This window comes from Mauremys reevesii, linkage group 1 (genome assembly GCF_016161935.1).
Source record: "Mauremys reevesii isolate NIE-2019 linkage group 1, ASM1616193v1, whole genome shotgun sequence".
NCBI lineage: Eukaryota > Metazoa > Chordata > Testudines > Geoemydidae > Mauremys > Mauremys reevesii.
Window position 1 is genome coordinate 322,436,726 of NC_052623.1, and position 21,596 is coordinate 322,458,321.

A 21,596-nucleotide genomic window follows, 5' to 3' on the forward strand; every position below is an offset into this window, starting at 1 on the left:
TGGAAGAGTCCTACAACCAGGTATTTGAGGCCAATCCCTTTATCAATGGAATCCTCAACCAAAATTTGAGGAAGGAGAAGAGTCACCCTCTAACTTTTGACAAATAATTCAAGGTCAGCCAGCCACCGAGAAGACCAGCACCATTCATATTTTGGTTTTGGATAAAACACATAATCTTGCCCACATCATAGAAACCTTCCTCCCTCCAAGCCTACACCCCACTACACCCTTTAGCAATAAAGTAACCATTAAACAAGTTCTGAATCAGTCGTCTTTCTTCCCAATTTAGTGTTAACAAAAAAGCTGCATCGTAGGTAGCTATAGGAGATAACAGTGCAACTACTAGGTATGGGGGGAGGGAGGGGAGTGTGCTAGTAATGTCCTGGATAGCCTGGTCTGTTAAATGTTATTGCTTTGAATATGCTTATGCAAACACTGTAATAGAGTATTAATGTCCCAATATACTGTAGCTTGTTTTAACTTACCATAATAATAGAAGTGGTACATGTGAAGCTCTCTTAAAAGCTGACACTACAACAGTGATATTCACAAGTCAGCATGCATAGGGCTGGGGGTGGGGAAGGGAGTGCATCTAGGTATAAGTAACATCTCTCACACCAAACAGGAACTTTTCCACAGTTCATTGCAATTTGGAAGTGTGATTATTATACCTTGTCTTACAAACACCATTACATATGCACAAGGTCAATAATTCCCCCCCCCCACACACACACACACACACACCATATACAGAGTTGTGCTTCTGAATATAGTATCTATCTGAGATGAATATTGAGCTCCCAGCTCTTCAGGAAGCAGTAAAGAGTCAGCAGCCAAGCCACATGTTGAATCCTATTGCAAACAGTATGGGTGACGCATGAGGCATTCTGAAGCAAGAGGAGATTACTGGAAAACTTTAAATAAGACACAGAAATAATAAAGTTTTCCTCAGTTTTGTTTCTGTCCGATTTATTATATTATGTATAGTAAGTGTTTAATATAAAAATCAGGTAGTAGGCTTTACAATGTTATAACGAGAGATTATGCTATTACCATTATCCAGTCAACTTGCACTCTACTATTTTCAATTAGTGATAATTCACAGAGAGAGAAAGAAGAAAACTGAATTTAGAGAAAAATTATGAACCAGATTCCTGGTTATTCACCAGCCACTTTGCTCCAGTCCATAGCACAAAGCACCATAAACCCAGTAGAATCTGGCCAAGAGACTATTCACCTCAAATTGGCATCTACTACACTCCCCCCACCCATTCCCAGTCACCACTATTCAGGATATAGCTAAGTGAAAAGGTGGCATGGCTGAAGCATTTAGCAGGCAATTGAAAACTAGTATAGAGTACAGTAGCCCTGAGAACACTGCTTAATTCTGAGCACTGGGTCTGCAGCTAGTCAGCAGTGAGACTGAGACATAACTGGCATCTTAAAGCACCTTTACCCCTCCTTCCTTCACAAGCTGCACTAAGCACAGTTTCACAGCCTCGGGCGCAGCACTGCGGGGGGGGGGGGGAACTACGGGAGGGGGGGCAATAACCCAAAGTCGCTCCTTTGCCTCCTGGTTTTGCCGCACCCTCAGCCCCTTCCGCTGAGAGACCACGAGAAAAACACATCCCCCTCCCCCACTTTTCCTTCCTTCTCCACCTCCTCTGCCAGCACCAGCTGAGCTTCAGAGCCACCTTCCCTGCTGAATGGACGCTTAGGGAGCTGGGAAGCTGCAGGTGGGCAGGAGCCTCCTCCTCCTCATCCCCGGGGAGCCCAGCAACCAGCCGACGCTGCCTGAAGCCTCAGAGCGAGTGAGCAGGCTGGGGATGCTGGAGGGTGGTGTGGAGCCCTGAGTCAGCCTGTGGCCGCACTCAAAACCCAGCTCCAGACTTCTGAGTCCAGAGCCCAGTGCTGGCTGCGTGGAAACATGCTGCTTTTGGAAAATGTGCTCGGGGGGAGTGGTCGCTACCCCTGCTCCCCCCCTAGCTATGCTACTGACTGCAGCTTGAGACCATTGCTCCTTGTTTGGTCATCTGCCACCACTGAGAACAGCCTAGTTCCATCCTCTTTGGAACCCCTCTTCAGGTAGTTGAAAGCTGCTATCAAATCCCTCCTCACTCTTCTCTTCTGAAGATTAAATAAGCCCAGTTCCCTCAGCCTCTCCTCATAAGTCATGTGCCCCAACTCCCTAATCATTTTTGTTGCCCTCCACTGGACTCTCTCCAATTTGTCCACATCCTTTCTGTAGCGGAGGGCCCAAAACTGAATGCAATACTCCAGCTGTGGCCTCACCAGTGCTGATTAGAGGGGAATAATCACTTCCCGCAATTTGCTGGCAATGCTCCTACTAATGCAGCCCAATATGCTGTTAGCCTTCATGGCAACAAGGGCACACTATTGATTCATATCCAGCTTCTCATCCACTGTAATCCCCAGGTTCTTTTTTTCCCATTGTTTGCAGGTATCTTCGGGTTTCATCAGAAGAGAACTGAAATGTGATGGGTCTAATAGTAGCAGCAACTCTTATTTCTTTACTTCTCCTGTCAGCTTGAATGTTACCTGCCTTTTCTCCTTTCTGTTTAAAATATACCTCTTTGGTTCTGACCATATAAAAGCCTGGAGGACAAGAGGATAGTCTGATCATATATGGTTTTATTATTTCATTCTGAAGGACCAGATTCTCAGTTGGTGTAAATGGGCGTAGTTCCATTGCTCTTCTACTGCTGAATTCCATTAATGTCAATGGAAATATGACAATTTACATCCAGGCTCTGGCCCAAAGGGCTCAGTTTTTGCTACTTCCTGCCCCAAGGATGAAATATTTGTTCTTCCAGTGCAGCTGGCTGGGGAGAACCATGCTTTCTTTGTCCAGGAAGCATAGCAGATGGTGATCCATGTGACAGTGGCTTTAAGCATCTACCAACTGTGGTAGGGTTGATTATGTGTTTATAGAGAGGTTAAACTGTTTGTATTTTTCCAGTTATGTCAACGAGGACCTGCTCTTTTTAGCCTCCAGTTTTGAGATTTCAGACATGCTTAGCCTATATCCATGTAGCTTCTGTCAGGCATATGACCTCCTACACTTAATTGTGGATATTGGCATTGTGACATGAGCAGAAGTTTAAACATTATATAGTGTAATCTATTGTGGTGTAACCTGGCAGACAGGAGGGGAATAGGAGTAATCTCTACTTTAGAGGCTGAAAATCCTCAATATTCCTCTGAGATTCAGGTCTGTGTCATGTTAGAGATTATGATACTGATAAACCAAGTGCCAGCTCTGGCCAAGGCTGTTGATGTTATCTAAGAACTGACAACCACTGACAAACAGTAAAAGTCAGTATTTTTACTGATTTCAGTGGAGCTACTCCAGATTTACCTAGGGTGAAAATGAGGGCAAATCTGAACCAGAATTTACATTATGGAAGAAGGTTAACAAAAGTTCTAACTGTGCAGACTCTCAATAAAATTGTACACATCAGGATTCTTTTGCCAACTGTTATTAAAAAGGTAATAAATATTTTGTAAAAGTAATAGCATAATATGAGAAATGCAGATATTAAAGATAGAGATAGATGACACTTCTCTGCTTGAAGGCACTTGGCATTCAGTTTTATGTCTCACAATTCACCTGAGGAATATCTGTATCCAGTGAACTGATATCACTGTGATGAACCTAAATAAAAGAATAATAGATTGTCACATACTTTGTGTGTTTTTGCCAGACCACATTAAGGAGAAACGGACTCAGGCTCAAGTTCCATGAATCACTAGTTTCTAAAATGCAAGGGGGCCCCTGGACAGGGCACTGGACAGTATTGGGTTTTATTCCCAGCTGTCTGTGATCTTGCTTCACCTTTTGTCTGTATTACCTATTTAAATTGCAAACTCTTGGGGCAGAGAGTGTTTTTTGCTAGGTTTGTAAAGTGCATGGTGGGGTCCCATCTGACTTGGGCCTCTAGGTGCTACTATAGTACAAATAATGTCTATTAATGAACATTCTTGCATAACTATTTTTTCTCTTATTGCTCATGCTTATCTCCAGGTAAATAAAGTTAATACTTAGCAAAGCAAAAACAGGAAGATTTCCTGTACACTTAATAATTACTCGATGGTAAATAAATCATGTTCACCTTGACTGTATGGCTTTAGGATTTGTTTCTAGGAAGTGTCCTATGTTTGATCAAATATAGGAAATACAATGAAAAAAAAACCCATAATGCATTATTTGTATGTTTTCTTTAAAAATATTTTGATTAGGCCTCTGTTTTTAGTGCTTAGAATTAAAATCAGAACCAGTAACTACAAAGGGCTAGTTCCTTTGTTGAATGTAATCCCATACCACTCTAGATTCTGACAAAAATTAATCTTGTGGCTCCAGCAGCAGAACCTTTTCATTTGACAGTGCAGTTCAAAGGCGAGAGAGAAAACAATCGAGCTGACATATACTCCTCCATTTATTGCACCATAAATCTATCGAGGAAGATCGGAAGAATTTATTTATTTGTCCCTTCCGAAATCCCATATTGCTTGCTATGCACTAGCAGTACCCAAGGGAAGGGGTGTAGTTGCTTAGAACTGACATGCCCTATCGTTTCAAAGCTGTAGCTTGGTTTCCTACAGAATTTTTCTCGGATTGATGTGTAGGCTGAAAAGCAAAATAGGCTGGGAGGGACTGATTACAAGACTCTTATTCCTCTTCATAACACAGTATGGCAGACTCCCCTATACACCAGATACTTCTATAGCCCCCAAGAAGAACCAGAAATCATATCTGCTGGGCTTTGATGTGGGAGACACAAGCGATGGGAGAAGTTTCCACTGTGGAATTTTACCAGTGACGGAGAGAAAGGGAACGAAACAATCTCGTGACCAGCTTCTTAAATAGGTATGTGAGCAGCGGTGCTTGGCTCTCCAGGTGAGGAGTCCCGGCCAGCCTTGCCTGGAAATCATCTGTGCTGTGCCCGCTGGTCTTGCCCTGTGGCACTTAACTGAAAAGCGGTCTCAGAACTATACACACCTGCTCTAAAAGGGAAGGCGGGGACCACCACGAGGGGCTTAGCAGCTGGTGCTCTGGTGCCCAGGCAGGAGGACGCGCTGCTGGAGCAGCAGCCGCAGCAGGAGCCTCTGGAGGGCTGAGTGACAGCTCGGGGAGGAGGTGGTCCTCTCCTCCCAGCGGGGGATCCTCCGGTGTGACAGGCGCAGCTTTCACTACAAACCCAGCCGCTTGTTACCCCAGGCAGCAGTTTGCCCACGGGGACTCTCTGGAAGCCCAGCAGCAATAGGAGGCGTCCCTGGCCACCCATCTCGCAGTGAAGATTAGGAAGAGGACTCTGATCGGCTGGACTCTCATCCGCGGCAGCCGGGAGAGAGCCGCAGCGCGTCCCCTCGCCAAGGACTGGCCTGGACACCCAGTGGGGGCAGAAGCTCCCAGTAGCACCCAGCAGCTGCAGAACCCACGGGCACCCCCCAATCTCGTCACCACCCAGCAGCACCCTACAGCAGCAGCCTCCCAGCTGGGCACCCAGCAGCACCCTGCAGCAGCAGCCTCCCAGCTGGACACCCAGCAGCACCCTGCAGCAGCAGCCTCCCGGCTGGACACCCAGCAGCACCCTGCAGCAGCAGCCTCCCGGCTGGACACCCAGCAGCACCCTGCAGCAGCAGCCTCCCGGCTGGGCACCCAGCAGCACCCTGCAGCAGCAGCCTCCCGGCTGGACTCCCAGCAGCACCCTGCAGCAGCAGCCTCCCGGCTGGACACCCAGCAGCAGCAGCCTGAAGGGGCATTAGCTAAGGGTGGCATCCAGCCGCGCACAGCACCAGCTCTCCAGGGTGCCCTTCCTCACCAGCCGCAGCACCCGCTAGCAGCACCCAAGGCCAGCAGCGCCGAGGGGGCCACCATGGCCCTGCTCAAGCTCTCCCTCATGGCCTTCAGCTTCGTGTTCTGGGCGGCGGGGCTGACCATGCTCACCCTGGGCATCTGGGCCAAGATCTCGCTGGGCAGCTACCTGGTGCTGTCCGCCAACCAGTACCCCAACACCCCCTTCATCCTGCTGGCCACGGGCGCCGCCGTCCTGCTCTGGGGCTTCCTGGGCTGCTTCAGCGCCGCCACCGAGCACCGCTGCCTGCTGCGCACCTACGCCGCCTTCCAGCTAGCGGTGCTGGCGGCCGGGCTGGCGGCGGGGCTCTCGGCCTTGTTCTACCGCAGGGACATCGCCGAGGGCTTCCGGGCTGGGCTGCGGGAGGCGGTGCGCGCCTACGGCGAGGACGAGCAGAAGGCGGACGCCCTGGACTCCCTGCAGCGCGCCCTGGACTGCTGCGGGGCCGAGAGCTACCGCGACTGGCTCGCCTCGCCCTGGTCCCTGGCGCAGCCGGCGCGCAACGGCTCGGTGCCGGGCAGCTGCTGCCGGGCGCGCCGGGGCTGCCAACACAGCCCGCTGCCGCCCGCAGCCCGCGGCATCCACCGCGACGGCTGCTTCGCCAAGGTCTCCGGCTTCGTCAGCGACAACCTCTTCTACATCGCCACGGCCGCGCTGGGGCTGGCGCTGCTGCAGGGCGTCGGCATCGTGCTGGCCTGTCTGCTGGCCGCCCGCCTGCGCCCCGCGCCGCGCTGAGCGCACCCCCTCCAGCGCCGGCCGGGGGGTTCCCAGCGCCCGGCCCCGACAGCAGCGCCCGGCCGGGGTTCCCAGCGCCCGGCCCCGCCAGCAGCGCCCGGCCTGATCGCCCGCCCGCAGCGCCCGGCCGGGGTTCCCAGCGCCCGGCCCCGACAGCAGCGCCCGGCCCTGAGCGCCCGCCCGCAGCGCCCGGCCGGGGGGGTTCCCAGCGCCCGGCCCCGACAGCAGCGCCCGGCCCTGATCGCCCGCCCGCAGCGCCCGGCCGGGGGGTTCCCAGCGCCCGGCCCCGACAGCAGCGCCCGGCCCTGATCGCCCGCCCGCAGCGCCCGGCCGGGCGTTCCCAGCGCCCGGCCCCGACAGCAGCGCCCGGCCTGATCGCCCGCCCGCAGCGCCCGCCCGGGGGGTTCCCAGCGCCCGGCCCCGACAGCAGCGCCCGGCCTTGATCGGCTGCCCGCAGCGCCCGGCCGGGGGGTTCCCACCGCCCTGCCCCCACCGCAGCGCCCGGCCGGGGGGTTCCCAGCGCCCGGCCCCGACAGCAGCGCCCGGCCGGGGGGTTCCCAGCGCCCGGCCCCGACAGCAGCGCCCGGCCGGGGGGTTCCCAGCGCCCGGCCCCGACAGCAGCGCCCGGCCGGGGGGTTCCCAGCGCCCAGTTCCGACAGCAGCGCCCAGCCGGGGTGTTCTCAGCGCCCGGCCCTGATCGCCCGTTCGCAGCGTCCAGCCGGGGTGTTCCCGGCGCCCTCCCCCCCACCTTCTGCCCCGGGATTCCCTCCTCGGAGCCCGTCATCCTCCCAGCGCTGCGGCTGTCAGCCCCGGAGCCCCCCTCCTCCGCTAAGCCTAGCCAGGGCCGCCCAGAGGGGGGGGCAAAGGGGGCAATTTGCCCCGGGCCCCGCAGGGGCCCCCAAGAGAACAGCTGAGGCTCCCGCCTCCGCCCCTCTCCTGGAGCCTTAGCACATCAAGCGGCGTGTCTCCGCCGGCCCCTGAGCCTCGCCCCCTCAGAGCCGCGTGGTGAGGGGAGGGGCTGCGAGCTCCAGGCTCAGCTCAGCTCCCTCCGCTCGGTGTGGAGCTCCCAGCCCCGCACCCTCCCCACGTGGCTCTGAGCGGGGCGGAGCTCAGGCCCCCCCAGACACGCTGCAGCTGTTCAGCAAGGAGCTGAGGCTCTGGGTGAGGAGGGAGCTGGGGGTAAGAGGCTGGGGTTGGCTAAGGGGCAGGGAGTCCCGGGCACAAGGAGGGGGCAGAGGTTGGGGGAGTGGTCAGGGGGCAGGGAATGGGGGGGTTGGATTGTGGGCATTCTGGGGGGGTGGCTAGGGGTTGGGGCAGACAGGGCACAGGGGTGGGGTCCCATGGTGGTGGTAGGGGGTCTCTGGGGGATGGTGAGGGGACAAGGAGCAGGATGGGTCCGGGATTCTGAGGGGGGCAGTAAGTGGGTGGAGGTCAGATAGGAGGCAGGGCCAGGCTGTTTGGGAGGCACAGCCTTCCCTACCCTAAAGCTCATTCAGCAGTTTGAGGCTTGCAGAAGAGCCAAGCTGTTAGCTTTTCCATGAGGGCTACCATCCCTTTCACTTCTCAAATGCCAAATTATAGTGTATATGTAATTTCAGTGCTACAGGGAGATTCATGTCAGGGGAGGGGAGCTTCATTTAAAATTAGCCACTGGGGGGGAAGGATCACATGAGAAGAGCAATATACTTCCCAACCCTACCAAGGGAGACCCCCCCTCCCCTGCATTCCCTGAGGCTTCAGCGGGGTTAATTCAGTGGTTCTCAAACTTTTGTCCTGGTGACCCTTTCACATAGCAAACCTCTGATGTGACCCCCCCTTTTATAAATTGAAAACACTTTTTTATATATTTAACACTATTATAAATGCTGGAGGCAAAGCAGGGTTTGAGGTGGAGGCTGACAGCTCACAACCCCCAGTAATAACCTCGTGACCCCCTGAGGGGTCCCAACCTCCAGTTTGAGAACCCCTGGGTTAATTTAATTTTAGCACCCTGTGTCCATTCACATGCATGTGCTATTTTGAGCATTTCAGTTTTGACAACATAGGCTCATCCCAGATTCTGGAACAAGCTCAAATGCTCAGTTTGTGGAGTATGTACATAAGCTATAGTAAAGAAAAAACCCACAGTAACCGTCTCCAGTTTGTGAGGGACCACATGGAGCCAGTCTCTAGGAAACAGATAAATGCATGGAAATTAAGTCCATGAATGGCTATTAGCCAGGATGGGTAAGGAATGGTGTCCCTAGCCTCTGTTTCTCAGAGAGTGGAAATGGATGGCAGGAGAGAGATCACTTGATCATTACCTGATAGGTTCACTCCCTCTGGGGCACTTGGCATTGGCCATTGTCACAGACAGGATACTGGGCAGGATGGCCTTTGGTTTGACCCAGTATGGCTGTTCTTATGTTCTAACCTAAATGAACCCAAAGTTATGGAGACAGATATGAGTCAAGGAAGCCAGCAGAGTATCAGAAACCTGGAAAAAATCTCTACCTGGATGGGCTCAGGTGTTTGGATACAAGCTGAGGTGGTTCAAAAGTTTTGGATTTTTTTTAAGCAGAATTTTTTTATTGTTTCTTTAAACAATCAAATACAGCAAGCAGCAAATATTTGGCCACACACTTCTGAAACCTCAAACCATATTCAGGTTTTGGCAGACTAATTTCAGCTTTTCAATTAAAAAAACCACAACAAATTTTGAAGGAAAGCAGACATTGTCTGCGATTTTTCTCTGCTTTTTAAAAACCCCTAGTTTTCGATCCAGAAAAAGTTTTGATGGAAAATATTTGTCCAACCCTTTTAATGAGCTTTATGCCTTTTAGCACTAGCTGATGCTGAGAACCAGTGATACCTTGTAAAGAAGTTCTCTCAAAACTGGGTTTGTGCCAAAATGCGGAAGATTTATTTTTCCCAGGGATGCCTGTGGAGGGGAGCAAGTGGGGCAATTTGCCGTGGGCCCCACAGGGGCCCCCAGGAGAATATAGTATTGCAATTTTTTTATAGAAGGCCCCCCCAAAATTTCTTTGCCCCAGGCCCCCTGAATTCTCTGGGCGGCCCTGCATGATGTGGAAGGTAACAGTTCATGGCTGCCAAGATACACAGAGAGCCGGCTCTAGGATTTTTGCCGCCCCAAGCAAAAAAATTTTTGGCTGCCCCCGTCCCAGCCCTGGGCTCCCACCCCTCTGCTGCCCCAACGCTGGGCTTCCCTCTTTCCCCCACACCAGTGCCCCCCCAACACCTCCTGCTGCCCCAGTCCTGGGCTCTCCCCCGCCACCTGCACCCTCCTTCCACCGCAGCCCTGAGTCACTGGTAACTCGCTCCCAGGGCAGGTCATTCAGCAGGAATTTTAGATGTGCACAAAACACAGACAGGATTAGTTCCCATATGGTTACAGAGCTGCAGTAAAGTGGAACAATTTTCAGCTTGTGTGATTGGAGGATATCTGGATGCATATTATAAGACTATCCTCCAAAAATGAGGAAAAGTTGAGGTGCCTTTATTATTCTTTTGTTCCACTCTTTCTTTCTATGGGGAATTTGCCAATGCAATATCACTGTCTTCCTTTTAAATAAACAAACAAAAAAAAGGCAACGGCTGTTGAAAATAGCAATTCCAGTCCTAATAACCACTGGGAAGCACTTCTTGCTCAATTTTATCCCACTTTTTCTACAGCAAGTTACAGTGGATCAGTATATTTGATTTGGGAGAAATGAAGTAACAGCTGCCCAAACTGAGCTTGAGCACTCCTGAATTTTGAGGTGTTCAAATCTGGAAGGCAGGCGCTGTGTGTGTGTGTGTGTGTGTGTGTGTGTGTGTGTGTGTGTCTGGGGGGGGAGTTGTGGGCTCTGTGGGGGAGCACGGCAGCATGTATACAGCAGCATGTCTGGAGCTGCGCGGAGCCAGACACACTGCTCTGAGTGGCACGGTAAGGGGGCTGGGGGGTTGGAGAAGGGATAGAGGGTTCCGGGGGCAGTCAAGGGACAGGGTTGGATGGGGCAGAGATTCGGGAGGCGGGCAGTGAAGCGGGGTTAGATGGGTCGGGGGCCAGTCAGGGGACAGGCAGCGGTTGGATAGGCATGGGAGTCCCAGGGGTTTGTCAGGGGACAGGTAGGGGGTGGGGTCCTGGGGGGAAGTTGAGGGGGTCTCAAGAGGGGGCAGTTGGGGACAAGGAGAAGGGAGGCTTAGTTAGGGGCAGGGGTCCCGGGAGGGAGCAAACTGGGGACAAGGACCAGCAGTGCTTAGGGGTGGGGTCTTGGGGGCAGTTAGGGGCAGGGGTCTGGGAGGGGTGATCAGGGGACAGGGAGCGGGGGGGGTTGGACGGGTTGGGGTTTCTGTGGGGGGCAGTTGGAGGGAGTGGATGATGGCAGGGTGGGGCTTCCCTCCCCCTGGAGTGTCCTGTTTTTTGAATGTTAAAATGTGGTCTCCCTACCATTCACAGTGCAACTCTCCACTCACCGCACGCTGCCTCATGAGGTCCCCCTCCTTCCTTTCCAGTTGGTAGTGGGCAAGGGAATGCTGGGAAATGTAGTTCTTTCCCTGCTCCAGGGCTGGTTCTATAGGCAGGGAGCTAACCAAGGAACTACAGCTCCCAGAGCCCCCTGTTGGTTCTCAGCTCCCATGCCGCCCCTGCAAATGGGCTGCCCCAAGCAAGTGCTTGCTTTGCCGGTGCCTAGAGCTGCCCCTGGTTCAAAGTCTCCAGACCTTGCATTCATGCTGTGCCTCTGGGAACAATATGGGCACCACAATTATTTACAGGTTTTCATAAGTCTTTTTATTGCTGTATAAACTGCAAATTCCATATGTAGTCAGTTGATATTGGCTTAGTGTGCAGATTTGGCAACATAAGAGGTCTGATCCTTCAGTATGTTGATCACATGCATAATCATATGTTTAAAAATAACCAGATTTTAAATGGAAATAAAACAGTAAATAAACTTCCATCTAATCATATAAATTAGAGATGGGAAAGAACTAGTAAATCATCCATTCAGTCCAGGATTTCTCACTACCCTACATTTTCCAGAGGTTTGTCCCATCCTCATTGATCCCTTCTTTTGGGAGTCGCTTTGTGGAAGATCAACAGGATACAGGAATGCTTTACAGCCTGAACCTTTGGAGATTTTAATTTGGAATAATAACAATACTTAGTTCTTTATATAGCGAGACAAGGTGGGCGAGGTAATATCTTTTATTGGACCAACTCCAGCTAGTGAAAGGGACAAACTTTTGAGTTACACAGAGCTCTTCTTCAGGTCTGGGAAAGGTATTTGGATTGTTGCAGCTAAATATAAAGGTAACACATTGTTTAGCATAAGTACTTAACACATACTCTAAGGGCTCGGTCAAGGCCAAGTGGGCCATTATAGTACCTTTTATCAGTAGATTGCAAGGAGGACAGTATCATTATCCCCATGTTAAAGATAGGGAAACTGAGGCATAGAGAAGGCACTTGCCTAAGATCACCCAAGAGGCCAGAACCGGGAACAGAACCCTGCCTTCCAGTGTTCAGTGCACTAAGATGGCTCAGTTTGTGGGTCCAAGAAGTGAAGAGCTTTCGTCTTCCACAGCTCCTGTGATATTAGAGCGACAGCTTGCTTACTGAGCCCTGACCTGTGGAGATATGCTGTTTTCCTTTAGTGAACCATTGCTAGTCAGTCCTATTTCACATGAGATACTTATAACACAAACCTCAGAGCAGGAAGCAAAATGTGGTTAATGCCTTACACTCTTGGATGGCGATATGTTTTCTATCAAGCTAGAACATATTCTGTAGGGTGATCCAGTGACTGTAAAGTTGTAGTGAAAAATAAAGCATAATGAAGAGATATCAGCTGAAGCAAATCAATATCCCATACAAATTATAGGATGGTACCCTGTGCTAGAGTAGCCAACGCCTACAGCGAGGGGAGGGGGAGGACACCAGAAGCCATCCACCCCTTACATTCCACCCCTTCATGTAAGAGCTGTCCCCATTTGCCATCCTGAAGGATTATACAGAATATAGTTACTGCAAGGCCACAACTTTGCAGTCTTTTTAGAGAGATTGATAACAGCAGTGTTTTAATCTCTCTAACCACAGAGAGGAGGAAGGGCTTTATTCAACCCCTCTACCCCAGGGAGATAACAGATACACCTCCCTATCCCAGCAGGGTTTCTGTTCCCCTGGGGAGGCAGGCATTGATTGTTCCTGTGCCCCCCACACCAGGCATTCCAGCGGGGGAGGATAGCTTTAATGTATAGTCAAGGTTCTCATACATCAGGGACTGGCAACCTTTGGCATGCGGCCTGCCAGGGTAAGCACCCTGGTGAGCTGGGCCAGTTTGTTTACCTGCCAATCGCGGCTCCCACTGGCCACAGTTCACGGCTCCAGGAAGCAGCGCAGGCCAAGGGATGTGCTGACTGCCCTTCCTGCAGCCCCCATTGGTCTGGGACGGCAAACTGAGGCCAGTGGGAGCTGCAATCGGCTGAACCTGCCAATCCCTGTAGTAGGATATCCCTGAAAGCAAAACAGACAACCCTGTTGGTACCCAGAGCCCTGATGCCATTTTATAGTCAATTTTTATCTGAATGGGAGACAACAAAAGATCTACTAAATATGGCAGCCTGCATGCTAGAGCTTTCCATTTATCAGGTGAAGTTAGTGGTACTGCTGATACTCCTATGAAAATAAAACAAGCTATATAGATCTATTAGCTTTGTGAGTTTGGAAAATACTAGGAAATAAGTATTAACATCCCACTACAGTGAGTGGCCATTAGTACTTTATATGCTGGTTAGGAAAAGACGTTAGCGGTATGTAGCAGATTTGGTCCCCCCACTAGGTCTCTTTACAGTGTTCTTGCTAGCCATAAAGGGCACTCAGAGGGATAGAAACAGCATCCAGAGACTATCCCCAGTTCAAGGTGGCACAAGGGCAACATAGCTGGCTAATGCCCCTTGTAGCTTCTCTCTGGTGTAGATGCATGTTGGGGATTTGAGAGGGCATCCTGAGGGTGGAAAGGGGAGTGGCCAATGCTCTGTATACTTTGGAACAGCTCATTGCTAGCTGGGGGAAGCTATTGGAAATCAGAGCAGCCCCTATGGACTGCTGTGATTTATGAAGGGGGCCACAGCCTTCCCCCAGAGCAGCTGAGAATCTGGGAGGCTGAAAGGTGGAATAAGCACAGAATGTGGCACCTGCAATCTAATCTCTTTGTTGGCCCAGGGGAGACAGCCGCCATGCCTTTTTATATGAACCAGTATTTACTGGTATGATTATATTCTGTCCTAGTTAAATGTTAGGCTCACGGTAAAACTAGGAGCCCAATCAACAGTTCATTATAAGTGAGGAAATCAGTAAGATACGTAAATACCATAATTCCAGGATCCATTCTGGGGGAGCTGCTTTTCAGATTATTTATCCGTGATTGAGAGCAGTACTGTCACCGGGTCTAGATACAATTTGATGCCCTCACAAAAACTGGAAACAACATTAATTCAGATGTTCTTTAGCGAGGTTTAAAAACCTCACTTGGAGAGTCATCCAGGAAACACCCCAACCTTCTGTAGTCATGAGGGGAGGTATTTGAAGGCTTGGAGGCTGAAGGGCAGGGGCTGTTTAATTAGCAATAGGGGATATGGCAGGCAGAATTTCATTAGTCAGGCGGAGAAGCCAGTATTACATGCTGAGGCTCTAGCGCTTGTAAGCTACCAGCTTAGCCCTTGGTGCCTCACCAGGTTAGGTCCCTCCAGAAAGTAGACGCTCTCCAGTTCCAGGGTGAAGTCACTCGTCACTGCCACCCCACACACACTTTGCTTTCCTCCTGCCTGGGCAACTGAAGGGGATTATTGGGCCCTTGGGAACTAAACTCAAACAGGGGACTCAGGATGAGTTGTGTTCTCCCAAGAAAGGAGAAGAAATAGAACTGTTTTTACCTTAAGGCCACTAGAGCAAGCAAATGAGTCCAATAGGCTAGGAAAATATCTCCCCGAAGAATGGGTTATAGGGTACAAGAAAATCATCATCGCGGGGACAAAGATCTAGCCTACTAAATTTAATAATCTTTTCATAATGCCCTTATGTAATGTCTTCCTGATTCATTGTTCTTTTCTATATTTTCAACAAACATGTCACTTAAAATGCATAATTACAAGCCCCACACACATCTTATTTCTTTCAGAATCAATAGGATTTCACACCGGACACTACAAAGCTCCCTGTGTAAAGGACACACAAGCCAATTGTTCACTTATCTCCTCATCATTTCATTTCTGTACAGAATGTCTTGTGTGTTTTGTAATTTTGGCTCTAGGAAAATGTTTGCATTGAGACAGCAGATTGAGCACTTGGCAGTGATATTAATGACATTTCTGGCAAAAGGAACGGTATGTCTGTATGTCCCACTCCTGCACATCCTCACACTGCATGGAGGCACTATTGGTGGTTCTGTGAATGCAGTCAATGGCTCTAATTAGCAGGCAGGTCTGTTGGGGCATAGAAACCTTTCTATATTGGCTGTGATTCAGGGGCCTGAAAGCTTTTTGAAATGAACTACATTACTATTTGTTGTTATATACCTATCCAACCCCAAAAAATGCACAGGACGATCATAGTTGGCACGGACTTAACATTCAAAGGGTATAGTTTTCTAAAGTCATATGAGCTGGAACTAGTTATATAAAATTTCTAAGCCTGATACACTTGCTGAAAGGTAAAAATGAACCCCAGGCCCAAAAGACAAGTGCACCCCACCACACAAACACAAGCAGGGGGTGGCAAGGAGGGAGAGCAAGAGCCACAAATAATAAAATGAAAGTATGAGAATAAAACAGTAAAACACTGACATACATGGGGTAGACCAATGCACACTTTGTTTTGTGTGGAGCTAAAATACCCTTTTAACTCCTTGCAGCTGGGGAAAAACAGCTACACAGTTGGGTAAAATTTTAAACACATATATTGTATTTTATTCAACATCTTGCTTATTACAACATTCAACTTCTGGCTTCTTCCTTTGATACATAGTACCTGGTACAGATTAAGCAAATCAGTCCTGATCACCACTGAGTCACTTCGGTATACACCGTTAGCCAGTCATTTCACCTCTGCTTCCCTTTTGTCTATCTTCCCTATTTACAGTAGAACCTGTATTGCATCTTAAAGGTAGGCAGATCTACCTTGGGAATGGAGGCTGTCTGTAACTCTGAAATGTTCGTAACTCTGAGAAAAGCGCAGTTTGGGCTCCAGATCCAGCAGCTGACACTCCAGACCAGGCTTCAGCAGCAGCTGAGCTCCCTACTCAGCACAGGCATGAGTTTGGGCAGGGATGGGTGTGTGTGTGTGTGTGTGTGTGTGTGTGTGTGTGAGAGAGAGAGAAAACAGCATGCCTTGTTATTTGGGCAGGAGGAATAAAGTGTTGTCACCCTGATTATGTGAATGAGGAACTATGAAACTGTTTTATGACAGAGGGTCTCACCATCAACTAAGTAGCACTCGCTAGACAAGGGACATGGGTTCCAAAACCCAGTGAACTGAGAGAGGCTGGGGATAGGTATCTGTAGCTAGTGGAATGGGCCCCTTGTGTGAGCCAGAAGCACCAATTGCACCTCCTCCTCTCTCCACTGTTGGATATCAGAGCTGATTTTTGATTCTCTTAAGAATCTAGTTACAGGTTACTGAGCTGAACTCACTTTGGGCTAATGGTACACCAGCTCTGGGGCTCCCCTGCTATGAGATGAAATCACTAAAAAGCTAAAATTACTGAGCTGAGATCACTGAGTGCTGTGGGGGAGCCTGAAGCTATATTGCAGAGCAGTTTGTGGGACGGTTGGAGCAGCCCACAGAGCAAGCGGAGCTGAGCAGTTTCTGGGGACGCTGGAGGAGCAGAGTGGAGTGGCTGGTAGAGCGGAGCAGTTTGTGGTGAAGGCAGAAGCAGAACCCCACGGAGAGGTAGGGCAGGCGGCCCCAGACCACGTAAGGTGCCCCTTTCTACCCAGGCTGGGGGGAAGGGGAAGGGAACCCTGCAGATAGACTCTTGAACTCTGGGGTTGCACTGACCCGCGACAGAGACTTTTGGGTTGTGGGACTTTTGGGACTGTGGGTGATTTTTGGGTTGCTGAACTCTCGGGACATTTGGGGTATTGGACTTTGGAGTCTTGGGGTAATTTTGGGGTTGCTGGACTCAAGAGCCCAGGGAAAAGGACACGGCCCAATTTCCTGAGGCGAGTCTTTGATCATGGTTTGGTCTATGAACTCTAGTTGAGGTGTTTTCCCAATTTAATGCTATGTTGTTTATCTCATGTTATTAAACATTTTCTGCTACACCGAGACTCTGTGCTTGCGAGAGGGGAAGTATTGCCTCTTCAAGGCACCCAGGGGTGTGTGTAAGATTTTCCCAGGTGACTGGGTGGGGTCTCGAGCTGGTTTGCATTACGTTGTAGGGAAGGGACCCCTACGTATTGAACCCGGCCCTTGCTGCTATCAATTCGGCCTGGCAGAAGGGTTACACTTAAGCTGAAGACAAAGATAGTATTAATGTCAGGAAATCTTTATGGTTGCCTGTAAGCAGGCACAGACTCACCCAGCAGCGCTTCCTGCTAGTCATCTCCAGGAATTAGTTCTTCAACCCAGGAGCGCCCTCTGTCAGATGGTGATCCGCTACCACTGTTGGCCCCCATGTCCCTCCCACCCCCTGGTGCCCTTTAACTGGGTGCTGCCCCCTGGCAGTACCCCCACAGTTCTGGGTCTCCCCCTCCTAGGGAACCCCCACCCACTATCCCCACTTCACCTCAGTCTTGGCTACTGCTCAGTCTCCATCTAGCTCCCGTTCACTGGGGCAGACTGCAGTATAAGCCACTCATCATAGGCAAAGGGGTTTGGACCTGCTACCTCTGGCTACATGTAAGCTGCCCCCTGCAACCCAGTACCTAACAGGCCTGTAGCCTGGGGTTTTCCTAGGCCAGAGCTCCCCAGCTCTCTTGGCCTTTCCCCAGTCGTGCTCCACTTCAGATACCTGGTTAAGCTCCCTGCAGCCAGGCCCTTCTCTCTCTCTGAACACACAGAGAGACTATTGAGTGCCTAGCTCCTAGCCACTTATATAGGGCCAGCTGAGGCCTGATTAGGGTGTGGCCCAGCTGCAGCTGCTTCCCCAATCAGCCTAGTAGCTGCTTTCCCTGTCACAGCCCTCTCCCAAGGGTGGTTTAAGCCCTTCAGGGCAGGAGCAGGATAAACACCCCACTACGCTGCCATGCTTAACCTTGACTGTGTAGACCGGGGTGGGCAAACTATGGCCCATGGGCCAATTCTGGCCCATCAGGACTTTGGATCTGGCCTGCAGGATTGCCACCCCCGTAGCACTAGGGACCCCGCACTGCTCCCAGAAGCGGCCGGCACCACATCCCTGTGGCCCCTGGGGGAGAGGGGGCAGCCCCCCACAGCTCCCCTTGGCCAGGAATGGGGAACCACAGCCAATGGGAGCTTTGGGGGAGGTACCCACAGGTGAAGGCAATGCGCAGAGCCCACTGTACCCCCTTCCCCAGGGGCCACAGGGACATGGTGCCAGCTGCTTCTGGGAGTGGCGTGGGGCCAGGGCAGGCAGGGAGCCTGTCCTGGCCCCAATGTGCACCACTGCCACCCTAGAGCCACTCCAGGTAAGCAGCATTGGGCTGGAGCCCACACCCTGAACCCCTCCTGCACCCCAACCGACTTCCCTGAGCCCCCTGCTGCACTCCACGTCCCTTCCTGCACCCAAACCCCCTTCCCTGAGCCCTCTCATACACCCCGCACCCTTCGTCTGCCCCAACCCCTTGCCCTGAGCCCCCTTCTGCATACCGCAGTCCCTCCCACACCCTGCACCCTCCAGCCCCCTGCCCCAGCCTTATATTCATGGTCCTGCATACAATTTCCCCACCCAGATGTGGCCCTTGGCCCAAAAAGTTTGCTCACCCCGGTGTAGACTGATGATGTTTCCTATTCAAGTGAAACTCATGCAAAAATGACATAAAATATTGCCATTCCTAGCATGTTTATGAATCTACAGAACATGGGCTTAATCCTCCAGCCTCAGGGCTCCCCATATTATCAAAATATGCAACTATACTTTGTTACCAGAAGTTAAGATGGTGGACAGGCACATTTTGATGGAGGGCCCATGGAGACATGATGTGAAAAGCTGAGATTTGAGATACTTGCCCTAGAAACTACAGGGATGACCCATGCCACCACTGATGCAGCCTCTGGCCAAGTCCTTCCAGCTTTTGTGCTTGAAAAATAATCTCTGTTCTCTCCCTCTTTAGAGCCAATGAGCATACATGATTTTTGTCCACTCAAAGAACAGACAATTTTTCTTATCTGTAAATGGTATTTCTCCACTAGACAGGGTCAGCCACTAACAACATTTGGTTATTAGAACTGAATGATGTTTTAATGCATAGTCTCATTTTCTGCAGTGCTATTTATTTAGATTTAAAATAATAATAATAATAATAATAAAAAGATGCCTATCCATGGCTCTGGGCACCTTAGCACATTGATAAGTTATGAAATACAAGCAGCATGAAATAATCATTCAGACAGGAATTAGCCAGACAGACACCTACTGAGACTCCATTCCCTTCATTACTGTGTGAAGCAAAACCACAACCCTCTCAGACGGAGGCAGCATGTCCAGAAGGTCACCAAATTCAAGTTACTTTCCCTGCAGCCCTGCCCTTGCACCGCCCCTTCCCCCCCAAGATCCTGCCCCCTGCTCACTCCTCTCCACCCCCTCTATCCCCGTTGCTCACCCTTACGTCAGGTAAAAAGTGATGGGCCATGGCTCCCTGCCCCCCATCTACTGTTCCTGGGCCCCTGAGTCATACCCACCACCTTAAACTCCACCGGAGACCAATGAGCAGCTCATGCAGATCCCAGAGTGCTGGGATTATATGCTCCCAGCAAGATGCACCGATTAGCAAGTAGGGCACTGCCTTCTGCACCAGATTCAGAATGATTTTAAGGTGCAATCCCCCAAGTAGAGAAATGTCTTGCTCATTGTCCCAGTGTATTTTCCTTGTATAGTACTTTCGCTTCTGTTTGGATAACAGGCTTTTCTGTTTCATATGACTCACGTAGGGGTCTTTCTGCCTTTACATTTAATTTCAACCAACTTTTCCATCTCAGAGACATATCTTCTCTGTAATGCTCCGGCTTATCTGGTACAAGTTAAAGTAGCCATGGGGCTGCCTAGTACAGTTCCTTAGGGTCTTTTCCATTTGCTGATGTGATCCCTAGGAATCCCTCAATCCAACTGGCAAAGGGTTTATTGTTCTGTAGCCCCTGACAGGCCAGAGAAGCTCACAACACCCAGTACTTTGCTGGCATACTATTTATATCATGTGAGATGTTAAATGAAAGCCAGGATCATACTGATCCTCATAATGATTGTGTGAAGTACATATGGATGACATTTAAGAAGTTGTGCATCTGTATTAAAACACATGCCTATCTCAAGGCAGGGCTGACAAGCAGATTTTGAGTCACACATGGAAGGTGATCCACCTGTTTCGCTATCAGCTGTGTAAATTAAGTACTGTAGGCCAATACAGTGGAAGCGAAATCTGCACAGGGACTAAACAGGAGGATTGAAAGACAGTGGAGGCTAAATCAAAGGGAGTTATCCAGACTCTGGGGGCAATACAATGAACTTTGGGGATATAAGGAGGCAGCAAAAGGACATAGCTTTATACACCACTGAGGGAACAAAAAGGACAGCACTTTTCACATTCATGAGATTGATTTAAGTGAGAAACTACTGCAGACAAAGATTTTATACTGTCTAAGTTTAAACTTTAAGAAGCATGTTATACTTTGTTTTATATGTAAACATTTCTGTTTCCATTATCCTTATTCAGTGTCTCTTAAATCTTAATCTTTGATAAGAAGCTTATGATTGTTTTCACTATAAATGTACCTCAGTGCTGTGATGTTATAGGATGCGATCCTGAGCTGTACAAATCAAGCTGTATGTATACTGTTCTCCTACATACAGAAAATGTGGTAATCCCTGTGAGTGTCTAGTGATGGGGGCTGGACACTACAGGGAGACATGTTCAGAGGGGCTCAAGGTCTGGGTATATCTATTGCTGACAGAGCCCTGAGGAGATTTGGATGGCTAACTGCAGGGCCGGCTTTAAGCCGATTCACCCGATTCCTAGGAATCGGGCCCCACGCTGAAGAGGGCCCCACTCCAGGGGTCTTCAGTGGTGGGGAGGTCCTTCGGTACCACAGAAAACCCGGAGTGGACGCCCCACCGCCGAGTATTCTAAACAGGCCCCGCGGGTCATAAAGTCACCTCTAGCTAACTGTCAGGGCCTGTAACATGGTTACTCTGGGCTCTGACCATGGGATCAGATCAGAGCGAGGGTCATAGTCAGAAGTCATGCCAAAGATCACAGCCAGGGTTAGAGTTAGAAGCCATGCCAAGCATTAAACCAGAGTCAGAGTCATAGCAAGGGTCAAGCCAGAATCAATAACTGGATTTAGGGCAAGGGAGCAGTAACAAGGTCACAGACAGGAACTTGGCCTCAGAAGTCTGATCAGCAAGGCCTAGAAATTAGTTGCTCAGACAAGAGGCGTGGCAGGAACAGGAAGCTTTGTACTAAGAGGTGTCCAATCAGCAGTGTGCTCTTAGGCAGCTGATCCTGCTGAGTCAGCAGATGGAGCCTGTTTGTGGGGTATCAGGAGCAGTTGCCTTATCTGGGCTTGCAGCACAGGGGGTAAGGCTTTTGCTTAGCAACCATGTAACCCTGCATTCAAGTCCTGCTGCACTTAACACTAGCAGACTGGTGGTATCAGGGAGCTGACATCCTGCCAAGCCCAAGCAAGTCTCTCTCTCACTGAGTCAAAGGGATTAACAAGGTGACTTGCAGTCCTGGGCATCCTGAAAAACTGTCATAGCTGGGTATTACAGTGTATATCATGCTCCAGCCAGTTACAATATGTCCCCTGCACTTAGAGGGGGCCAGGAG

General features: G+C 50.4%; 1 protein-coding gene across 1 annotated transcript; it reads left to right on the top strand.

Moving 5' to 3' along the window:
• Positions 1–5,897: 5,897 nt before the first annotated feature.
• On the top strand, positions 5,898–6,611 carry LOC120377384 (tetraspanin-7-like). The gene has a single exon (XM_039497047.1). The coding sequence runs from the start codon at positions 5,898–5,900 to the stop codon at positions 6,609–6,611; it is 714 nt and encodes a 237-aa protein (XP_039352981.1).
• Positions 6,612–21,596: the final 14,985 nt, after the last annotated feature.

Bases quoted from the DNA above. Each gene is read 5' to 3' on its own strand.
- LOC120377384 (XM_039497047.1), top strand. From the start codon at position 5,898: ATGGCCCTGCTCAAGCTCTCCCTCATGGCCTTCAGCTTCGTGTTCTGG.